Source organism: Marmota monax, unplaced genomic scaffold (assembly GCF_021218885.2).
Source record: "Marmota monax isolate L192 unplaced genomic scaffold, Marmota_monax_Labrador192_F-V1.1 WCK01_AAM20220418_F8-fsc00071, whole genome shotgun sequence".
NCBI lineage: Eukaryota > Metazoa > Chordata > Mammalia > Rodentia > Sciuridae > Marmota > Marmota monax.
Genome location: NW_026695217.1, coordinates 9,322,504 through 9,344,923, shown reverse-complemented (window position 1 = coordinate 9,344,923; position 22,420 = coordinate 9,322,504). Strand labels below are relative to the sequence as shown.

Below are 22,420 nucleotides of genomic sequence, written 5' to 3'. Positions count from 1 at the left end.
GACTTTTCTGTAGGCTATGTCCTTCTGTCTGTCTGGAGGCTCCACGGCAGTTCTGCAGCCTGGGGAGTTTGTGCATGTAGAAGCAGCGCCTCTCTCTGGATGAAGGGTTGGTCCTCTATTGGCCTCCTGTGGCCTTGGAGGTGCCAGCACCAGCCCAGCAGTGCCCACCTTGGGGCACGCCCTGGGCTGCAGAGGCACCGTGAGTCCAGCCTCCTCCTTTTATTCCCCAGTTACACAGGGAGTTGCCTGCTGCAGCTGCTGCTCCCCAAAGCCTTACCCAGCTACTGAGGCTACTAGGTAACCACATACGTCATAGCCCCTCCTTGGAAAGCATGGGAGCTTTGTGGTCCCAGAGTTCTCTCTGGAGCCCTCAGTCCATGGTTAGCAAAACAGCCTTCTGGTTAATTGGCTCTTGTTCCCTGGTGCTGGTGGGTGGTGTGCTCAGGCGCCCGCCAGGGCCACCTGGTTTCCCTCTGGGACAGTCTCATCAGCCCCGTCCCTAAGGTGTCAGCAAGGCTGAGTCCTTCCCCAGGAGGCCCTGCACATGGCTACTGCTGTTGGTTCTTTGGCTGTATTTAGAGGCTGAGGTTTCTGGCCTCCCCTGTCCCTGCCTGGGGAGACTCTGGGACACCTCTGTGGATGGTGCTGTGTTTGAGCTGCATTTCTCAGAGGCTGCTCACAGCTCACTAGAAAAAGCAGCCTAGTGTGAACCAAGTTCCACGGACGAAAGCTTGGCAGTGCAGGGCCACATCAGTGGGGGTGAGGCAGGGGACAGGATGGGGAAGCAGGGTGGAGGAGGCCGGCGCCTCCCAGCTGACTCTGTTCAGGGCTTCGCCCTGTGCGAGAGCCAACCACATGTCTCAAGAACCCATGGAGTCCAGGCCCACTTGCTTCCGCATGTCAGCTGACGCTGGCCGAGATGGCTCCTCTGGAGAGCACAGTGGGGCCCTGGGAGTAGCAGCAGGAAGGGGCACGTTGGTCACCGCGGTTCTCATTTTCTGAGAAGAGATTGTCACAGCCTCCAAGCTGATTAGAGGCTGTTGGCGCCAACTCAAAGGTCATGGAACACAGTGGCGGCTGCACGGTGGATGACTTCAGCTGAGCGGGCAGCACAGGGCGTCTGTTCGAACCTCTGCCTGGAGCTTACCTTATGCAGTACGCACCCTGCAGTCCTGGCAGTTGGTGTAAGGCACAGGGGCTGTGGGCTAGCACTCCCTGGGCCACAGAGCAGGGCTAGATGGCAGGCCTTGGCGAGGGGTGTGAGCCTGCCCTGGACTCTGCCAGCCTGCGAACTCAGGCAAGCTGCCGCCTATGTCTCAGCCTCAAGGTTGGCAGTGATGTTTGGTGGCTCTGCACTTGGATGCTTGTATTTGCCTGACAAACCTGGGTGGCTGACGTTGGAAGGCCTATTTCAGCAGAGGATTAAGGAAGAACAGTGTGGGCTGGACAGCCCCGGGAGACAGGCACTGCAGGTGGAGGTGCTGGTGGTGAGCTCTGACCTCGAAGCAGATCTGCTGGGCCAGTGCCACCCCCTCCACAGACGGGGCATGCTTTCTGGTCTGCACCTGCCATGTCGGGAGTGCTGGTGGCTCCTCGCAGGTGGCAGGATCAGGAGGGGTACTGCAGTAGAGCTGGGGGGCTGTGGTGCAGGGAGCTCATGGCCTTGGCTGCCCCTGGCGTTGCAGGCTGGCCCTTCTGTCCGGCAGAGAACATAGCCTCACACCATTGCTACCCGTCCCCAACCATGTCGGCTGAGCTGGACTGACTGCGGTCAGGAGTCAGGGAGGCCAGAGACTAGTATCCTTCACACACTAGGTGAGTGAGACCTGGCACAGAATTGGGCAGTGGTCGCCACCATGGGTCTGTGCCTCTGTTCTTTCTGGGCTTAGGTGGACTCCCTGTGGCCCATCTGGCACTTTGAATGTGTGAACCATATTAAAGCCCCTAAGAGGCATGTTTAGTAACCCCATTTACAGGTGAAGAAACTGCCTCAGGCCACAGCAGAGTGGTGGGTGGGGCCAGACCCACTTGTGCTGCTGTCTCTCGGGAACTCTGCACACCACCTTGGAGTCAGCGCCCTGCATGAGTTCAAGGGACCTGGAGGGTGGTGACCCCAGTGTCCTGCATTTCTCCTTGCTGTCCCCACCTGTGAGTCTGGGCTGAACAGCTGCTCTAGACATGGCCTGGGGGCCTCCAGCCTGGCAGCCCTGCTTCCTCCTGGAGCCCAGCTCTCCTGCCGTGGGGTGTCTAGGCTGTTCTAGAGAAGGAAGCCCTGTGGAGGTCCCTGGAGGCAGCATGGCGGAGGGAAAGGCCACATGCAGAATGCCAGGGCCTCAGGACCAGACACCTGCACTCTCCATGGTGTGGCCTTGAGGGTTCCGAGTGGAGAGAACTTAAGACTTGAGACTCCCGTGGCCAGTGCTGTTGGCCAGGCTGTGGGGCAAGCAGCTTGCCTGGCCACCTGTTTATGGGAATGGGCCACAAATCCTTCCCCCCAACTGGCCAGCCAGCCTTGCCTGGGGTTTTTGGTTCTAAGAAGGCTGAAACCCAGGGCTGTCTTTCTAGCACCTGCCAGGTTGGTTGAGCCCTGAGAGGAACTTTTGTCTTCTAAGAAGACTCTAGCACTGAGCTGGAGGCACAGGTGCGTGTCTGTCCCTCACCTGGGTGACCTGGATGTGCATGGGTCCTGGGGGAAGTAGCAGAGGCTACCTCTGCCTGAGGCTGGTGTGTCTGCAGCACCCCCACCAGCACCTCTACGGCTCTGTCTTCCTGGAGGGGCTCCTTTTCAGTTGTCCCGGCTGGTTCCTCGTTTCGCGATCAGTTCGGGTTTCCTGTCCCCCCAGTCTTGGCAGCTGGGTGCCGGTGGGAACTGCTGTCCTCGTTGGATCTCCTTGATGTCTTTCCATCCATCTCTCCTCAAAGGCAGGACAAGTTCAGTGGTTTGATGTGGTTGACTTTCATACAATCAGAGGACCCGAGACCTGCAACCTGCGGGTCACACTTTCTTTTTAGGCTTAATTTGTGGGAGGTTCACTCGCCCAGCTAGCACACCAGCACACGGGAATGGCTCCTGGAGTGAGCAGTCTCTGAGCTCATGGGGAGGTGGATGGGTGGGAGAGGAGGGAGCATGTTTGCAGAGTTCCAGCCCAGGGCCTGGAGGGCCTGGGCAGGCCGAGGGCTGAGCCCTAGGGACAGATGTGGTCCAGCTATTGAGCCACTGCTCTGTGCACAGGAGAACCTGTCTTGCCTCCCTGAGATTGGCTGGTGGCTTCCCTCTATTCTTTTGTGTGCAATCTGGTTATGTAGTGGCATTCACAAATGTTCATTCTCCTTTATGCAAAATGCATTTGTATGTGTTAACTCATTTTGGTCCCTGAAGCTGAAGGGGAGCTAGCTTTAGAAACATCCCCAAGTTGTGGCCCAACACGGGGAACATAGAATCTGTCTTCTTAACCGTGCCTAAGTGTGCAGTCTGAGCATTGAGTGTGTGTCTGTGCAGCATCCGTTTACCTACTCCAAAACCCTCTCCTCCCCCAGGCTGGCTGTCCCCACAGTGATTCCTGCGGCTCCAGAGGCCTCTACTCTGCTGTCGTGCTCAGCTTGTGTACCTGGAGTCATGCGGGTCCCTGGTGCTGGTCCTCAGGATCCTCGTGTGGCAAGGGCCTGAGTGCTCCTCCTCTTGAGGCTGAGCCTCTCTGTGACGTGTGCATGGATGGCGCCTGGAGTGAGCGCTTGGATCTTGCACTGTTCTTCCTTACATTTTAACATTAAAACAAAGCTCTGTACCTTGTCCTCCAAGGGAGAAGAGGGTGCCCTCTCCTGGGGGAGCGCTGTAGGACCTGCTCTGTCCCCCTCCCAGGTGCAGAGTCTTCAGGTTGTCCTCTGCCAGGCCACATCTGGTTCTGCTTCGGTTTCAGCAGCTAAGAGAGTCAACGTGTAGGAGCACACTCTGGAAGGAGTGCAAATGCTCTAGTCGAAGCCAGTTAGTTCTGAGTGTTCATACCAGATGATAAGTTTTCCAGTAGCGACTTGGCAGGTTTGATTCTAGAAGCTTCAGACACGTTATCCTCACTCTGCGTGGCCAGAATTAAACTAGATGGGGCTGTGTGTAGCTCTTTGGTCAAAGCCTGGCCTGGGGCCGCCAGATTCCCTGGCCTGGGTGGAGGAGGGGAGCCATGGACTCTGCTGCCTTGGACACTTCCTCTTCCTCCTTGGGCTCCCCTCCCTGTGAAGTGAGAGGTCCATCTTGAGGGACAGCATTGTTTTCAGGCCATATGCTCCTGAGTTGCAGCGTGTAGGTTTGTCTGTCCGTTCCCAGGGTACACTTGCTGAGGCCTGGCGGTATGTCTGGGGTTCACCAAGATGTGTGCTGGACACGAGGTGGTTTATCTGAGGTGGACCTGATGGGCCAGTAGACTCAAGCAGGCCAGACTGTGTCTGGTGGAAGTGCTCCCGATCTCAAGTCCCTGTGTGAGAGGAGGAGCCCAGAGCGCCAGTAGCCTTGTTGGCCGTGGCTTTCACCTTCTGAGCAGAGACCTTCAGCTCCTATAGCTCCTGTTCCTCCCTGGGGCTCCAGCCCCTGCCCATGCATCTGCTGGCTGAAGTGCCACATCTGCCTGCACAGGCCTGCCTCCTCAAGGGCACCATCTTGCCCGTGGCCACTCATGGGCACAGGCCACTCTGCTTCTTCCTCCATGGTCTGGGACTCCAGACCCTGACATGAGGGCGTGGGATGGCAGGAGCACAGTGGGGTCAGCAGAGTCTGGCACATGCTGTGTTACAGTGTCTCGAGACCTTCGTGTGCTGGTGAAGTGCTTCCCCAGGCCCCGGTGTCCACAGCCCTGCTGCTCTGCCTGCAGACCTCCACTCCGGGGAGCCCTCCACACATCTAGGTTGGTTCCTGAGAGTCCTTCTGGGATCTGGCCTCTCAGCGTTCTGCCTGAGAAGGTCCACTGTGCATTAGCTGTGATCACTTCAGTTCCTGGGGGGGCATCTGCCATGTGGTGATGGCTGCCAAGCATGCTGTCAGTCATGTTAGGAGCTGCTGTGGACAGTGTCCCTCTCTGCAACAGTCTACTGAACCCAGAGGGTTCAGTCCCCTTTGAGCCTGGAACCCTCAGGAAGGATCAACCTCTTCCCATGACAGCCTGTGGGATGTCCTGAGGCCTAGTGTCAGGTCTGCCCAGGAGAGTACTTGGTTACTGGCACCCTGTCCGCCACCGTCCTGGCCCCTCCACACTGCATTACCAGCTCCTCGCCGTGTGCAGCATGAAACCGGAGTCAACAGGTTGTCCAGTAAGTGAGTGACGAAGGGCCAGGTCCTGTGGCAATGGTAGTTTTCTGAGACTCCAGGGAACTTGCCTAAACACTGTTTTCTGAATTTGAAGGCATGTTTAGGGATTTCTCAAATGGCTTTAAAGGACATGGGTGGCTGCACTGGCCACAAACCTGGCCCTGTGGGTGTGGGGACACCAGGGTGGCGCTCCATCCTCTCAGCAGTCCTGGAGGTACGGGTGTCTTTCAGCTAACGCTGCAGATGAGCAGGCATCAAGAGCAGAGGATCACAAAGACCTCAGGTTAGAGCAGCATCCTGGGAATGCAGGGCGTCCATCCAAAGCGTGTATGTGTGCATGTGTGTTCATGCCAGTGCACACGCGTGTGCAGACATGTGTGCCTGTGTAGGGAGTGTGGGAGGCATGCTCATGCACACACCTGTGTCATGCTCACTCCTAAAGGTGGGGCGAGCAGGATTGCGAAACCCCTCTGCAGGTGATGTGGACAGACTATCCAACAGAGGAACTGATCTTGGGCCAGTGGGCTTTAGGGACTGAGAAGACTCAAAAGAAGCACTATTTCCCTGAAACACAGGCTGACTCTCCCTTCTGAAGGTGGGAAAGGGGATGCTGGACGAAGCCCCCGAGGGCAGGTGGACGTGCTTATTATTGTGGGGTCTCCAGCGCCACTTGGCTACCCAGGATTCTTAGGCTGGAGAGGAGCAGCCCAGGGAGTGCCTGCCCAAAAAGGCTGCAGCTTCCAACAAATGCAGCTGTTAAGCCTCAGGAGTGAAGCTGTGTATTGGAAATTCTTTGCCTCTCAGCCTTAGCACTGGGCTTAATTCCTGGGAGAGCTCTCAGTGGAAGGCTCACTCCTCAGGGTTCCATCTCAGAGTCCTTGAAGGACTATTGCTTGCCAAGGTAGATGGACATTGCGCCTATGCCTCCAGGGGCTACGCAGGCCTACTGGGACAGGCGTGGCCTTGGTGTGGCAATTCATCAGAGGGAAGGAGCAGATTACATCCCTCCCGGGCTTTCATGGTTGTTGAAGAACACAGACTCTGGGGAGTGACAGCATTGGTGGTGGACAGTGAGCTGCTGAGGGGCAGTGAGTGGGTAGGCCAGAGGAGGAGTCGGGCATCCTCAGAAGGTAGCTTGGAGAAGGTGCCCTAACTCTCCTGGCCTGGGAGGAGTGACGTGTTTACCTGTTGTAGCAGTGACACCAGGAGGTGGTGATTTCCTGAGACTGTTTAGAGCAGCGCTGTGGAACAGGCTTCACCATCCCATCGGGCTGCACCTGGAGGCCAGTGCCTCTTCTTCCAGCTCAGCAAGGCTGTCCAGGAAAACCTTAGGAGGAGCTGTTTGCAGAGAGGAGCCAGCTGCATCCTTCTATGATTTGGTAATCATTCCTTGGATTGCAGAACCTGGACGGAGTCTCCTTGTAGATCTCAGTCACGCTCTGTGTCTCAGCTTGCACATCAGAGGACCTTCGTGCCTTTCCATCCCCAGGCACCCTGGCGCAGTGGGGACAGTGCCCGGCTTCCCATCCAGGGAAATTGGCCACGGGCTTCAGCATCCTGCCTTCCCTTCCTGAAGCACCCCTTTAGTCCCTAGGAAAGGTGACCTTGAGCTGGTTTCCATCTTCAGGCTCAGACTGGGGAGAAAAACCAATCACCTGCCTGGTTGGCTGTGGTCAGACGTGGGTGGCTGCAGAGTGGCTGCAGCGGCGCTGTGGGTGGGGGTCTCCTCCCACGAGCTGGCTCCATGCAGTTTTGTGTGTGGCTGTGGGGAGATGCTGCTGGCCAGGCAGGAGCAACTCTGGAGTGATGGGTGGAGCAGGGATCAGAGGCACCCCACCTCCAGTAGGCCATCTGAACCTGCCCCAACGTGCTCTCTGATTGAGGCTAACTGCACTTGGGCCTGATGATAATTGTGGGCTTTTTCTTTCTTTTTTTAATGCCATCTACAAGCCTTCCTGTACCTACACACAAACCCTACTAGAGGTGGTTCCCTCTGGGGTGCGGTGCCCTTGGAGTTCATGTGAGCGGAGGGCCTGGCTTCCCTCCACTTAGGGTCTGGGCCTGCCTGCACCCATGTGGCTGTGGCAGGTCTGAGTCCCCACGGTTTGTGCAGGTGCCGACAGAGGAATACTGAAAGGTGTGGCTGAGTATGCTATAGACAGCGTGCTGGTCCTGGAAGCGCAGGAGGAGGAGGAGGCTGCCACCAGGAGCACAGTGGAGTGATGAGACAGATGTGTCTTTGTAGTGGGGTGAGAAGGATGTCTCCAGGGGAGAGTCCAGGGTGCAGTGCTGTGTGCAACCTGCCTGTGCAGAGCCGAGATGCAGTGGGCACCTGGCTTCTCTGCCCTGCTCCACTGCTCCAGACCCCATGACCTTCCTGGCTAGGTGTTCACTGCTTATTCTCTACCTTGGCCATCTGTGAGGCGAGGGCAGCTCCTCTTCAGTGAATTAGTGAAGGTGGGTATTTGAAGGTGCAGCTTGTCAGGATGGGCATCACGCCCACTTGCTCTGCCCGGGCCCTGCCCTCTCTGGCTCCTCCTGCTCTCTACTATGTGCACACTGGGCAGGAAACATGCCCCTTGGATTCTCTCTGGGTGTGGGCAGACCTCTTGCTTCATATTCTTGTCCACAGCTTGGGCCCCTCTGCACAGTCTGACAGGCCCCGCAGCCAGGTAGGTGGGGTCGCCGACAGGACCCCTTGGCTGTAGTGGGGTTATGGGGGGTTGGGGGGCGCTGGCTCCTCACAGCCTTCCTCTGTAGGCAGTGGTCCTCCTGCTTGGTGGCTGGACATGGGAGTCTTACCTGCCTGGCTTCCAGCTGGGTACCTCTCTAGTGGGCACCCTTGCATCTGAGCCTCAGTCTCATTTGGGAAGAGAAGTGACAGGTGTGCCACGTGGGGTGCCTCCAAGGCTGTGCCTGGTGCCCATGCTGGCACCCTGAGTACAAGTTGCTCTTCTTGAAGCTGCACCTTCAAATACCCACGGGCCTGCAACCCCCAGAATCCTGGGCCCCGAGAGCCCAGGGGACAGCTGAAGGACCCTGCTTGTGGGTGACCTCCTGTCTACAGATCATGCTGTCATGCAGAGGCTGTAGTTCACGCTAGGTGCATTTAGTGTGTGTCTGGGGCTGCACGAACGTGCTGGGCTGGATCCTGTCCTACTCCTTACCTGTGGGTAGGGGCCAGGCTCACTGCGGGAAGCCTTCAGACTCTGCCTGTCCCCACTGCCCCACCCGCCTCGTCCCTTCTGCCGCTGGCCTGTGATTGTCTCCACAGTGCTGGCTTTTCCTGCAGCATAGCCCAGAACCTGCTGTGTTCACCAGTGGCTGTTCAGGCCTGGTCCTCGTGATGGCAGGCAGTTAGGGTTGCTGTGACTTTGTGCCTTGGGAGCAACTGTCTCCTTAGTTCTACCTGATGGCCTGCCACGGATTGCTCACCCACTGGGAGGCTTCCATCGTGGGCCGTGTGGGCTGTCCCAAGTACTGACAACGCGGCGAGTGTCAGTGTGTGAGGCTCCACCACGCAGCGTGCACACCACTCTGGTAGGTGTGGTGGTGCCCTTGCCGTGGTGGTCCCTTCAGTGTCACTTGCATCCGAGTCACAGTGAGCCAGACTCTCTTGCCAGAGCCTGAGGGCCTGGCACAGTGACCCTGTGTAGTGACATGGTGCTGGCCCTGCCACTCTAGCCTTGGCCCTCCACTGTTTCAAGATCTAAGCCAAAGGTCTCACCTCCCAGGGTCACTCTGAGGACCAAACAACAGACCTGGAAAGTCGGCACAGTGCCTGGCATGAGGCTGGTGGCAGCTGCATGATAGCCTGGCCTTGCACCTAGGGATAGGTGAACAGCAGACGCATGCAGAAGGACAGTCATCATCATCTAGAGGACCAGCGAACACAGTGTCACATCTGCCATTCCAACAACTCAGGAGACTAAGGCAGCAGGATCCCAAGTTTGAGACCAATATGAAAAAACTAAAATAAAAAATTTGAACAGTATTTTACAACGTTAGAGCCTTTGTTTATTGCTTTTTAAATATGACTTATGATACTACAGGTTAAGAGATACACACAAAAGTATTTACAAACACACACAAAAATATTTACAGATAAAATAACAGGATTTCTGGGTCCACAGATGGCAAGACAGCCCCAGGCTGAGGGGCTGGAGCATGCCGCAGGATATGGGTCACACCACCACGTGGCTTGCTTGGAACTTCTCCACCAAGGTGTCCCTATGGCCAGCCCTCCCAGAACCATGTCTGTGGTGAGGCCCAGGAGGAGTGCCACCAGCCCACAGTGGTGTGGAAGGAGCAGTGAGCTGTGTGTGGCCACCCGGTGGGCAGAGGGCAGCAAGGCTGTGGTGGGAACGTGGTTCCAGGGCTGCCCTTAGCTCTCAAGTGGGCTGCAGACTCTGAGAGCAGGTCAGCTGGGGTTGGCAGCCCCGAGGCATGCACAGGCAGGGAGGCGGTGCACCTCCTGGGCATGTCAGTGGGCGAGGGGCCAGCTGCCTGCCCTTCTCCTAGGAAGGCTTTCTCCTTGGATTGAGGCTAAGGACGAACCCCAGGTCTGAGGCCTGCCTCTCTTGGCTGGTCTCTCTGCGGCATGGAGGGACGAATTGCAGGAAGTCTGGTACTTTTCCTGATTCTTACCTGTGCCTCTTAACAGTTCTCCTCTGCGGTATGGGGTCAGTCCAGGTACCCATTGGGTGCAGGAGCGTGCAAGGGTACCTGTGGGTGTCCCTGCAGAGCATTTGAAGGCCCTGGCAACACTGATTTTGTCATCTGGACATGGTGGTTGGGGATGAGCTGTGGATTTGGTATGTGTGTTTGCACGTGGTGTGTGGTCCATACCACTGTCTGTACATACCCCTGACATTGGCATCTGCTGAGGCTGGTTGGCATCTTGGTATGGGTTGTGGCTCATTGAACTCTTGGCGGGCTGTGAAAAGGCCTGTGACCTCTCGTTGGTAACTCCTTTGGGCTCAGGTCGAGGTGGGCTGTGCGGTGGCTACTCGTGCGGAGGTGGCTGTAAGGGTGTGCGTGTCTGCAGAGATGGCGCCCTCCCATGACCTTTGGTCTTGGCAGGAGCTGCAGGGTGTGCAGTATGCCCAGAACCCTGCTGCCTGGCCATGCTGCTCAGAGCCTCTGAGTTTCTAACCAAGGATGAAGTCACCAAGCACGGCCACCCGCAGTGTCCATGCTTTAGGCTGAGACTGGTTGCTACCCATTTTCAGAAACAGGTGCTTGCCGGTGGGCCCAGGGCCTTGGAGCCTGCTGTGGAGGTCCCTGCAGCCACTCGGCGACGGCTTCACAGGGGGCAACTCCCGGGACTGGGTGGCAGCAGCATATGCTGATTGCCCGCGTCTTTGCGAGAGTCTGGGGTTCGAAGGTTCTGACCTGTACCACTGGTCTGCATGCATGGCCAGCGCAGTGCAGTCATCCATCCAGTTCTGCCTCCCATCTCCCCGAAATCCTGCCTTTAGCCGTCTTGCCAAGGCCACGTCGAGGCTGGCCTTCACAGAGCTCCTAGAGGCTTGTTCCACTTGCAGGCTCTCTGCATATTAACTGAGGCCCCACCGGGGTCTGGGTTGGGGTTGGTGTCTGGGCTTGCTTGTGGTCCTGAGCTAGAGAAGGGCCTTGTTCGAGGACCCTGGGGGTCGTCCCTTCTCTCCGGCATGTGCCCCGAAGTGTCAGAGGAGCCCAAGTCATGATGGGTGGAAGCCTCTTTCTTCCTGGCCCTTTGTCCCCAGCCTCTCTGCTCTGGAAGACCCTTTTTTCTCTCAGGATGGCCTTCCTGAGCCTCAGTCCTCCCCACCTGTGCCAGCACCCTTAGCCCCAGCAGGGACCACATATGCCTCAGTGTTTGTCAGAGCTGTCTGGCTTGCTCTGGACGCTGGGTCAGCGGACATCTCTGGTGTCAGTGGTGCTCTTTAGCCCCTCCCACAGGTGCTGATCTTAGTCCCTCAGGTCCCCTGTGGGTGCTGGTCTCAGTTGGGTTTCCTGTCACCTCGTTCTGGGTGCATGTGGCAAGTTGTGACACCTTTTTTGGAGGGGCAGGGTACCAGGGATTGAACTCAGGGGCACTCGACCACTGAACCACACCCCCTAGCCCTATTTTGTATTTTATTAGAGACAGGGTCTCACTGAGTTGCTTAGCTCCTTGCTTTTGCTGAGGCTGGCTTTGAACCCATCATCCTCTTGCCTCAGCCTCCTGAGCCACTGGGGTTTCAGGTGTGCACCACCACACCCAGCTGGTTGTGACACTTTTGCTAATGTTTCCACCAGACTTGCTTTAAGCAGGGAGTGTGAACTCACATGGTCAGATTCTCACAGTTCCTGAGTTTTCCATCGTCTATTGGCTAGGAGAGCCCTCCGCACGTGGAGGTCAGGTGGTAGTGAGTGCTCACGTGTCCTTGCGGGCTTGGCTGGCTTGCCTTTCATCCTCCTGAATTTGTTTGGCATTTGGAGTAGAGATCACCATTGTCCCCCTTCTGTGCTGGTCCAGGCACAATGGCTATTTGAAGGCTTCGAGCGGCCATCCCGGTGCTGGGCTGGGGGGATGGCGGTGGGGGTGGGACCAGCTCCTCTTGAGGCTGGGGACTGGCTCTTTCCAGCCCTTCTCCCCTGCGATGCTCAGGACGTCTCACTTGTCTTCTCTGCCCTGTGACAGAAAGCATCTCTGCTGGTGGCCTGCACTTCAGTACTGGGCTCTTCCCACAGGTCCAATGCTGGAGGGCCCAGGTCTGGTCCAGGCTCCTGGACACACCTCTGGCTTTGCCTCCACTGGAGTGTGAGCCCTATGAGCTGGGACTGCCCACCTCCCTGTCGTGGAGGTCACACAGGCCAGCTCTCTGAGGGTGTTGACAGTCCTCTTGATGGCAGTTCCAAAGCCAGGGGATATCACTGTGCACCCAGGTGCTCAGAGCTGAAAGATGAGCCATCATTTTACCTCCAGGGAGAATCAGTGGAAGCCCATCCTGCACCTCTCTGAGCAGTTGACAGGGGCCAGCACCCTGGCTCACTGGCGCTGGCATCTGGTCCTGACGCTTGTGTGAGTGTGCAGTGGGGCTCGGGCTCCGGGGTTTGGAGGACAGTCCCTGACACCCACGTTCTGTTCTCTGATGCATGGTGTCTTCATGTTGCAGACTCCCGAGCTCCACTGTCTCTGTGACTGCTCTGGGCCCATCGCAGGCAAGACCTGTGCTCCCACTTTTGTCTCTACTCTGCTGGTGCAGGAGTGTAGACCCTGCTGAGCGGGTTCTTGGGCCAGAGCCACAGAAGCTGCCAGACCTGGTTTCCAGGTGGAGCTTATACCAGGGGCTAGAGACTCAAAGCCCCGTGGTCCATGCTTCTGCCCCCAGGACAGATGGGATTCTTGCCTGTGGCAGGCTTGGCTTTATTGCTGCGGACCTGAGGCTCAGCCTTAGTGTCCTCTTCTGTCAGATGGAATGAGAAGACACCCCATTGCCATGTTTTCACTTCCTTCTGCCTTCAATAAGCCCAGTTGGCCTGTGCCCCTTTCCTCGGTGTTGGATGGCTGGCCCATGCAGGGGGCTTCAGGAATGTGGCTGAGCCTCACTGGAGCTGTGGACTTATGCTCCTAGGTGTTGAACCTGGTGTTTCAGAATTCCTGAGTCCAGAGGATTGTCTGCCATCAGCTCCTGATGGGAGCTCCAGCAGGCATGTGGCCACCACCTCCTGGACCCACAGCCTCCACCTGAGAGGTCACACTGCTGCCTTGCCAATGAGCTGTGTTCTGGAGCCTTGGGAACTAGGGTGTGGCAGCCCCTCGAGGCATGTGTGGGCACAGTCACCACCATGGCCTCCACAGCAGAGTGAGTGGCATTCGCTGGACCAAGGCCGTTGGCAAGAGCCACTGAGCTGCTTCACAGAGCAAAAGAAGGCTGGCCTCCCCTCCACCCGCGTCACACCCTCTCCTCGGGGAGCCCGATGGCACTCAGTGAGCACCAGCAGGCCTCAGCCTTACCTGCCTTGCTCCCCTGGGCTCTATCATAGGCCTCAGGAAGGCTGGGTCTGCTCTGCAGGGCAGGGAGCCACCAGAGGGCAGACACTTGCTGTGCGCAGGCCAGCAGCCCTGGCTGGCGGAGGGCCTGCCACAGGGTGCAGCTGGGGGTTGTTGGCCAGGCAGCCTCCAGGGCCGCGAATCACAGTTTTTCTTTCCCTTCATTAATGAAAATCGAGTCTCCTTTGGCTTCTGTTGACTAGGCTTTGGAGGTATTGTCTGCAGCCCAGGAGGAAGTCCTTGCTGCTGCTCCCTAGAGCCTTAGTTTTGATCTGGCAGCAGTTAACACCTCATCCTGATGCCTCCTGAGTCCTTTCTCCCTTTATCTGCTGGATTGGTTTGGTGATCACGCAGGAGGGCAGCACCCCAATTTGTATGCCATGCTCTGCTTGCATGCCTTGTCCTGATGGGGACACTGGGTGCAGAGCTCAGCAGCATGTCTGCTGAGACCCTGCAGCACTCAGCTGGCCACACCCCTCTTTCTGAGCAGGTGGAGGACCCTGTCTTGGAGTCACATATTCAGGTGAGCAGGTTTGGGTGAGAACCAGGGTCAGTGCCAGCTGAAGGTCTCAATCTAGGTGCTGAAGCAGTTGCCCTCCATGTGTGTCCCTCGTGACGAGGTATTCACCTGTCTTTGTCACTGCCCAGCCTCTGCCACTCAGGCCATGCTGTGACTGTGTGGCGTGGCCTGGACTTGCAGGTCCTTACCTCCCTGTTGACAGCCCTTGAGTCGTGCTGGCCCTGGGCCTGGTGGTGTGGACACAGGTGTGGAGGCCTTTCTTTCCCAAGTGTGGCAAGCTGGGGCAAACCAGAACTGAACAGCCCAGATCCAGTGCGTGGGGACCCTGTTGTCAAGCCTGGTGCCTGAGTGACAGCAGCTGCAGGTGATGTGCTCTTGAGTGTGGGCAGAGGATGGTTGTAGAGGCCAGCCCCCGAGTGCCCGTGGACACAGCCCAGGTATGTTGGCAGCTCTTCTTCCTCCTCAGGTTCCTAGTTTCTTGGGAATGGTGTGGTGCTGGACACCTCTGTCAGGACTGGTTCTGTGACTGGGGCTGTACTCACTCACTGTGGGCTGCTGCCTGGTACAGCTGAGGCTGGCACAGCCTTTGCTTTCTGTTCTGTGCTACTGGACCCTCGGTTGCCTGTACTGCCAGGCCAGTGGCCCTTCCACCAACAGTAAAGTGGCAGGAACGTGGCCAGTGCAGAGGACAGGCAAGAGAGGGCTTTTCCTGTGTGTGCCATTCCAGGGGGCTGCACACAGGGCAGTGAGCCCGAAGGTGGGCAGCGTAGGGCCTGTTAAGGGAGCCCGATCTCCACATCTTCTTGCCCCCACCTTGTGACCCAATGTCTATGGCCTTCTGGAGATGTGCTTGTCGGGTCGCTGTGGAAATGCCTACTGGCGTGAGGTTGGTGATGGCCGTGGCCTCCCAGGTCCACAGAGCTGCAGAGTGCTGCAGTGCCCAGGAAGATGAAGTGCTCCAGCTGAATTTAGGTACTGGGCAGCTACCCAGGCCAGAGTCAGTGCCTAGCTGCCATGTCCACACAGCCAGACAAGAATCTTCTGCTGGCCATGCTGCCTGCAGCTTCTCTGCTCCCCAGCCTCCCTTTCCTTGTCCTGGCGCCAGCTTCCTAACTGCCAACTCATCTCTGTCCCTAGGCAGCGGGGCTGGCCTCTGGTCTTCAGCAGGCAGGGGCAGTGTGAAGGGGCGGCTTGTGCTCAGGGGATAGATCATCCTGCCAGTTGTGCTTCCTAGTTGGATGGTCTCTGTTAGGGTGTGTGTGTAAACGAACAATAATGTGGCTGGGAGGTCTGGCCGGGGACTTGTCCTGCCTGGCTCTGCTCCACTGTGCACCACCCCCTGCCTCTGGACAGAGTGTCTCGATGGCCATGACTGCCCTCCTGAGGTAGTGCGGGAGCTGTGACCTCCCGTGTGAAGCTGCCACCTGTTGCTCAGGAAATTCAGCATCAGGTCTGGGAGTGCATGAGTGTGCCTGGGAGAAGCCCCGCTCCTCCGCCTGGATCTGCTGAGTGGCATGCTTCTGTAGGTGTGCCAGGCATTCTCTCTCCTGTGTCCTGCTGCTCTCCCGCCTGAGGACAGGGAGGGACCTGTCTGCCCAGTGTCAGTGAGTGCTCGAAGTTCAGCAGGAAAGCGATTCCAATGTGGCTGTCTCTCCATGCCAGTCACTGGGGGTAAGCGTGTGTGGAGGGTCCCTTGCTCATCACCCAGCGATGCTATTGGAAGCAGACTCGGTTTTCCTGGCCCTTCCTGGTGGCTCTGAAGAGCTGCATCCTTCCGGCTCTGGATTGGTGCCAGTGTTGAGAACATCTCACAGCCATGGTGAATGCATGTGTTGGAGCAGCCCACAGAGACCTGGAGCATGTAGAACACGCATGACTGCTGGTGGTGACCCCCAGGGCATGTGCACCCTCACTGTGATCCTTTCTCTTTCTTAAAATGGTGAGGTGCACCGACCGTAACATTTGCCACTAGGCTCTCTGAGGGCTGCTGCAGCTGGTGCCATTGGGCATGTGCACCATGGTCCCCCCACAGCACTCTGCCCAGGCTCTCTGAGGGCTGTTGCAGCTTGCACAGCCCAAGCCTATGGCCCCATCACTTTCCATAGGTGGGCTGGGCCCTGTGCCTTCACCTCCTTCCTGAGACACTCTTCACCATTTTGCTTCCTGCTCCTGCCTTTGCTGGTCAGCTGCTACTTATCCTTCTGCCTCACCTGGGGCCTACGGGGAAGGCCAGGTTTCCCTGACTGCCCACAAGTGGTGCATTTTGTGTTCATCTTAGCACCAGCGTTCTCTTCCAAGTGGCTGTGCACCAGGAGAAAGTGCCCTCCGTTGGAGTGTGCCTAGTTCCTTGCCCCTGGCCGCTCTTTGGAGCAGCAGCCTATCTCTAGTAGCTGGTGGAGAGCACACTGCTAGCTTGGTTTGGCTTCTGGGGCCTTGGGACCCTGAGTCTGAAACCAGAGCCCACTTGTCCCTTCTTGGCAGGGGCCTCTGGGTGCTGGGGGACCAGACACTGTCTCCCCCTCAGTGATGAGCAAGGCCTGGGCCTTCCTATCTCTAGCTTTGTCTCTGCATCTGAAAAGTGAGGACAAAGAACCTGTAGTTTCCCTGGATAAGTTTATTACTTGGAGTATTGCAGGGGACAGATGAGGCAAGACACCAAGTAGGAACAGGAAGCAGGTTTGTTTGGCTATAGCCAGGTTCAGAGGGCAAAGCTTTCACTATAATCATTCAATCCCCCTGAACCTGGAGTTCAGGGAGTTTCAGAACTTTATACCCAGCATGTAAGAGGAGGGGCTCAGAAGTTCACAATCTGCAGAAGTTCACATAAAAGGAGCTCTTTCTTTCATTGTTCTGGGCAAGTTAACCCTTCAAGGACAACACCTGAGAAGGGGAGAGCTGCTTCTCCCCTTTCCTTCATCCCCCTGCCAGCCGTTACCATGGAGCCCAGTTGGTAACTTCTTTTAGAAATGTAGACATCTGTGTGAAGCCCAGCTGAAGGCCAGAGGCCTTGTTAAAGGATTTTTTTTTTTTAATCACACTTTACATTTGCAAACACACTTCTGCAACCTATACTGGATAAATGTTTGAAAATCTAGTCAAGGGGTGTTTAGCACCTGGAGTGCTGATCTCTTCCAGGCCAATGGCCAAGTAATAAAGCAATAGGAAAATAGGAAGTTTACCTACATTGAACTCTTTTGTAGAGACTCTTTTGCTGATAGTCCTAAAATCAATTATGGTAAAGGTTTTTGGAGAAGCTTAGTTAAGATTTTCTGTGGAGGAGGGGGTGCTACTACAGGAGAAGTTGGTTGTGTAGCAGCGGCAGGAAGCAGCTCAGGATGGCCACTGGCAGTAGCAGCGGGCACGGTGTGTGCACCTGTCCCGTTCCCCACATCCCATGCCAGGTGTCTTTACAGAGGCAGGTGCTGTGGGCCGAGGAGAAGGCATTGGTTTCCAGCACTGGCTCCTCCGGGCTTGGGCAGCATGTTGTCCTCATGGCCTGCTAAATGTTCGCCCCACACACTGTTGATGGGTGTGGCCTCCCCAGGCCCCAGTTGTTGCTCTGCTCACCCAAGTATTTGTGCCACACACGAGGGTGGCGTGCTGGGATGTCCTGCTGTGCCCAGCACCACTGCTGTTCCAGGACTCACCTGTAGACGGCTATTCTTCATCCCGTGCGTGAGTTGAACTTTGCTTTCAGTGACGCCATTGCCAACCTTGAATCTGGCTCCTTTAGACAGCCCCTTGCGGGAGGCAGTGCTGCACCTCGATGTCTGGAGGGTGCTCATCCATCAGTGCAGTGGGTGGTCAGGGATGGGCAGGCCACAGGAGCGGCTGTGGACATGGTCAGCGCTTCTCCACCTTGAGGCTGCTGGAGTAAGGTTGGGGAGGAGCTGCCTTCTTGTGCTGGTTCCAGAGAGCTGGACCTGATGGCTCCTTCCTTGTACCTAGAGTGACTGTGACTTACGGGTCAGGCCAGGCTACTTTTGAAAGCCGAAGAGGATGTCCTGGTGGTCCATGGAGATGGTAGTTACCACAGCTGGGTCCTGGCTCATCCCTGCGAACAAAACTGGAGGATACAGCTCCTCTCACCAATCTGCACAGATGCAGTACGACCTGTGCACTTGTGGCCAAAGCTGAGGATGGTCGGCTTCCGAGTGGGTGGCTCTGGTCCTCGCCACATGGGGGGGGGGTGTCATGCCACAGAAGTGCTCCTGGTAGTGCGATCTGCCATTCCAGCGCTGTGCGGGTCCATTGCCCAGCATGCTTTTCTGGGAAGGGGCTGGCATACTTTAAAGCAAACCCATGTGTCGTTTTCTTGCTTTGCCTCAAAGAGAGCGCCACTAGCCTGTGTGGTTGTTCCCGTGCAGGGCAGGGAGAAGGCAGCAGTCAGACAAGGGGCTTAGGGCACTGTCCTGAGGAGCAGGGGAGCTTGGGAGCAGCCAGCTGACATGCTGGGGGCGTGGGGTTAGTGGGGGGAGGGGCTGGTGTCCCTAGGGCGTTTCCTCTGGAGGGGGGTCCCTGAGGGTGTCAGGGTTTGTAGCAGGTGGTGGCATCCCAGGGCCATGGGGTTTCCAAGGTGGGGGCCCTGAAGGCCGCCTCTGAACCTGCTGTGGGTTCTGAACCTGCTGTGGGTTCTGAACCGTTGGCCTGCAAGCATGTCCTTGACAGCTGATGATCTCCCTGGGTCTTGAGGGAGATTGCCTAGTGAGGTCACCCCCCATGTGCGTGTAGGCCCAGGCCCAGGTCCAGGCCCAGGCAAGAGGTGCCTGTGGACAGGGGCTGAACATGTGGCCATCTGTCCTGCTGCCGTCTGCACTGCCTCCTGTTGCGCCTGGAGCACCCCCACCTTGTCCTCCCACCCTGGGACAGCACCCTTGCACTGTCTCAGGTCCCTGGGGCAGAGGCCACATCTTCCTTGGTCCAGGCCACTGCAGTGCCGAGTGGCTGCTGCTGGCCTGTGGGCTGTGGCTCGGTGCTCCGGCGGGGCTGTTTTTCTCTGCCACTCTGCAAGCTTATGTTCTGTCTGGGCTGGAAATGGCATTTTCCCTTCCTCCTCCTTACCAGGAGGCAAAAAGGGTATTTGTGCTTCTTATGTGTGGAGGTGGACGGAAGGCAAGGAGTCGCTTCCCAAGCAGGGGACCTGCTGCCTTGTGGGCAGAGCGTGTGTGGCTTCCCCCTCCAGAACTTTGTGTCAGCTGACCTCATGTTTCCAGCATCCCCTTAGTGTCCACAGCATTTTTGTCTCCTGAGGAGGTGTCCGTAGGAGGCTGTTGCGCTCTCCATGACCAGACTGGGCCAGGGTGTACGTGGCCTCCCCACACTCAGCCAGCCTCCTGAGCACACGTCACACAGGTCCTTGCGGGGACCGGCATCCTGCTGCCAGAGAACTGCCGGGTTCCAGGAGAGGAAAGGCGCAGAACGTGTGCTGTGTGGCGTGTGGCCAGGACCGGCCCCCAGTGGCCTGTGCTTCTTGGTGGTGACGTGTAGCCTGTTTTTGTTGGAGGTGATGCCTGGCTCATGTTCCTTGGAGGGGATGCGTAATAGGTGTTGCAGATGACAAGTGGCTCTGGCCCTATCTGAAGCAGTGCTGTCTCCTTAAGGAGCAGGAAGGCCTTGCACACCTCCACTCCCTGAGGTGCCCCTGGAAGACCCTGCTTCTCCCATACTCACCTCATGGACTGTGGAAGGGACAAGGAGCCCTGTTGGGTGCTACTGAGGCCTTTTGCTTCTCTAAGTCAAGTGCCAGACGCCAAAGCCAGGCTGGGGGAAGTTCTTTAAGTTCTGAGTCATGACCCAGTTTTAAGCAGAGCCAAAACACAATTTTGGAGGTTGGTGTCAGTATTCAAACAAACAAACAAAGTTCCAGAGCACATCATGTTTGTAAAAGCCTTGGGAACTTACGCCATGCACTTGGGTCACGTGACTGTGTCTGCATCAGACTTGCCTTCCACTGTGGGTTTTGGCAAAATGTCCGGAAGCTGTTGGGTCTCGCGCATGGCTGGGAGGGGGCTAGTGCTCATGTCTGACCAGTAAGGGTGGCCCTGAGCCCCCTTGCCCCTCATGGACAGCTGCTGTCTGTCCCTCACTTGGACTCTGAGGTACTCCCATGGTGGTGACAGCAGTGTGTGAGCACCCCTGCTCTTCCCACGCCTAGGCAAGGGACATGGCTCAGGGACAAAGTGTCCCTGGGTTCAATCCTTAGCGCCTGCTCCCTCCTCGAGGCTTCCTGCCTGGGCAGAAGAGCCTCCGGAACCTCAGGAAGCCCATTCCCTTGTGTTGGAGAAGGAACCCACTTGGGCTGCTTCCTTCCAGAGGCAGGCCCTGGGCACTTGGGTGTCCTTTTGAGCCAACAGCTTCATCTGAGGACACAGTCTGAGCTCCCAGCCTCCCAGCCCCGCTTGCTTTCAGACTCCAGCTGGGGTCTCTGCTATGGGGGATCCTTTGTCAAACACAGTAAGCTCAGTCTGGTAGAACTCTTCAGGGTGGTTGGTGCCTGTCCCTCTGAGACTTGCAGAGGCACCATATGGGACTGTCCGCCAGGTGGCTCCAGAGTGGTTTCTCCACCACCCATTGTTTGGGGAGATTAACAGGCTCCTCTGTCAGAAAGCTGCTGGGAGCTCTGAAGCCAAGAGTGCACCCTTCCTGCTGCTGATGCTCTGCGCTGTTGAATCCTTGGTTTTGTTTTGTTTGGCGCTAAGGATTGAACCCAGGGACACTTTGTCCCTGAGCCATCTCCCCAGTTACGAGGTCCTGTTGAAACGAGCTGGATTGTCCTGTGTGTGGAACAGCAACTTCAGTCATGCACGCTGTCCTCCATGTGGGACCTCCATGTCCACCAGTGCCTCAGGGTTCCTGGAGGGATGGCTGGGGACAGAGGGGAACTTTGCCCAGGTTTCCTGGTCCTTGTTTGGATCATGCTTTGCATCTCCATGGTCCAGAGATGCTGAGGACCAAAGGCCAGTCGAGTTCCAGGAGGGCCCTGCTCTTCTCAGGGGACAAGGTTGCTTTGAAGACCACACCCAGCATCAGGAGGCTTGGGGGCAAGTGTGACCTCAGGGTGCCGCACTGCCTAGCGCCAGGCAGGCTGCATGTGGTGAGGGTCAAGGGGGCAGGTGTGTATCCATGGAGGAGACCCGAGTCCACCTGCCACCTATGGATAGGCTGACTTCTCCTCAAGGACTTCACATTCTTCTTCCTGTGTCTGCATCCTCTTTTGTGGGCGGAGCTATTCTGCGTCTTGAGAAGGCCAGGAGGGATCACGGGCGGGACTGGCAGGAGCTTCTGGCCTCACCCAACCCCCATGGCCCTGCTCTTCTGTCCTTGCCACACCGTCTGTGGGAGGAGCACCCACCTGCTGGGGCCCAGCCCGGTGCTGCTGAGGCCCTGGCTTCAGCCTCCTCAGCCACCTTCACTTGGTCCATTTCCTGTCCAGACAGCAGCTGCTAGTGGTCCAGAGTCTCCGGAGGGCTGGGAGGTGGGCAAAGCCGCAAAGCCACAGCAGGTAGGCCAGGCATGTTTAGCTGCGTTTGTCACCGAGTAGAGTCCGAGCTGCCAGCTGCAGGTGGTGCCAGGTGTGCAGGAGGAGGAGATGGCCTTCGGGCCACAGAGGCCATGTGTGGGTGAAGAGGCACCAACTGTGAAAGATTACCAGTACAAGCCGCACTCACCTGCCACTGGGAGGGCTAGGCAGAGGCCCGGGTGCCAGCCTAGTCCTAGTTTGGGGTCAGATGGCGCCCTGAGGCCTGGCTGGAGCAGGCTCCTCCTGCACCATATATGCAGCCTCTGCTTGTCCCAGCAGTGGCCTCCTGTGTCCTGCTCACGCTCCTCCTGCTGCCCCAGGCCCTACCTGGCCTCCTCTGGTTCTCTGGCCCATCTCCAGAATGGAGTCTGAAGCCTGGGCCCTTCCCCTGGCCCTCCTTCCTCCTGGCGGCCAACCTGCTCCTCTGCCTTGGTCCCAGCCCAGCTGGCCTCCTCTCTGTACCATGTGCCACCTGGCTGCCTGGCATCTCCCCCATGCCCTCTGGCCTATTCCCACCCTGCAGGCAAAGTGATGTTTCTGGATCACAGCTTCAGACTGCGTAGCTGTGACCCGACTGCCTGCCTCTGCCTATGCACCTGGCAGCACCTGTGCCTTGTTCTGCCTCCCACAGGGCCCGCCTGCAGGAGCTGACGTGGCCACACCATGCCCCTAGACAGGCAGTCAGTGGTTGCTTCCCCTTAGCCTGGCTCTTCAGGGGGGAGAGGGAGCTCCCGCGTAGTGGCCGCTTGGCTCCAGCTCAGCGGCACCCAGGGCCTTGGCGTCCTCCTCTGTGAAGTGAGGCTGTGGTAGCGATGCCGCAAGAGGAGGCTTAGGGTGCTCTTGGATGGGCCTCTGTGTGTGTGCAGCAGCCCCGTGGGGTCACTCCTCCTCCTCCTGCAGGGCTGATGGGTACGGTTCTGACTTCGAGGCAGGACCAGATGTCCTTGGGAACGTTCCCTTAGAAATATAATTTTAGATTTTGTTTCTTTTTCCTTTTGTACCAGAGGATACCCAGTGGCTCTTAACCACTGAGCCACATCCCCAGCACTTTTAATTTTTATTATGAGA

At 57.3% G+C, this 22,420-nt stretch overlaps 1 protein-coding gene across 3 annotated transcripts in view; it reads left to right on the top strand.

The window, feature by feature from the left end:
- The window catches only part of Galnt2 (polypeptide N-acetylgalactosaminyltransferase 2), an 87,384-nt gene that overhangs the window by 16,276 nt on the left and 48,688 nt on the right, over positions 1-22,420 (top strand). Inside the window, exon 1 of one of the 3 annotated variants that reach the window (XM_046432059.1) lies at positions 14,211-14,270. The exons of 1 other annotated variant lie outside the window; for it this stretch is intronic. In XM_046432059.1, the coding sequence (XP_046288015.1) occupies positions 14,226-14,270 (45 nt within the window). In that variant the 5' untranslated portion in view covers positions 14,211-14,225. Of the gene's footprint in view, positions 1-14,210; positions 14,271-17,343; positions 17,509-22,420 lie in introns of those variants that run through there. One more of the 3 variants, XM_046432057.1, reaches the window with a different exon arrangement.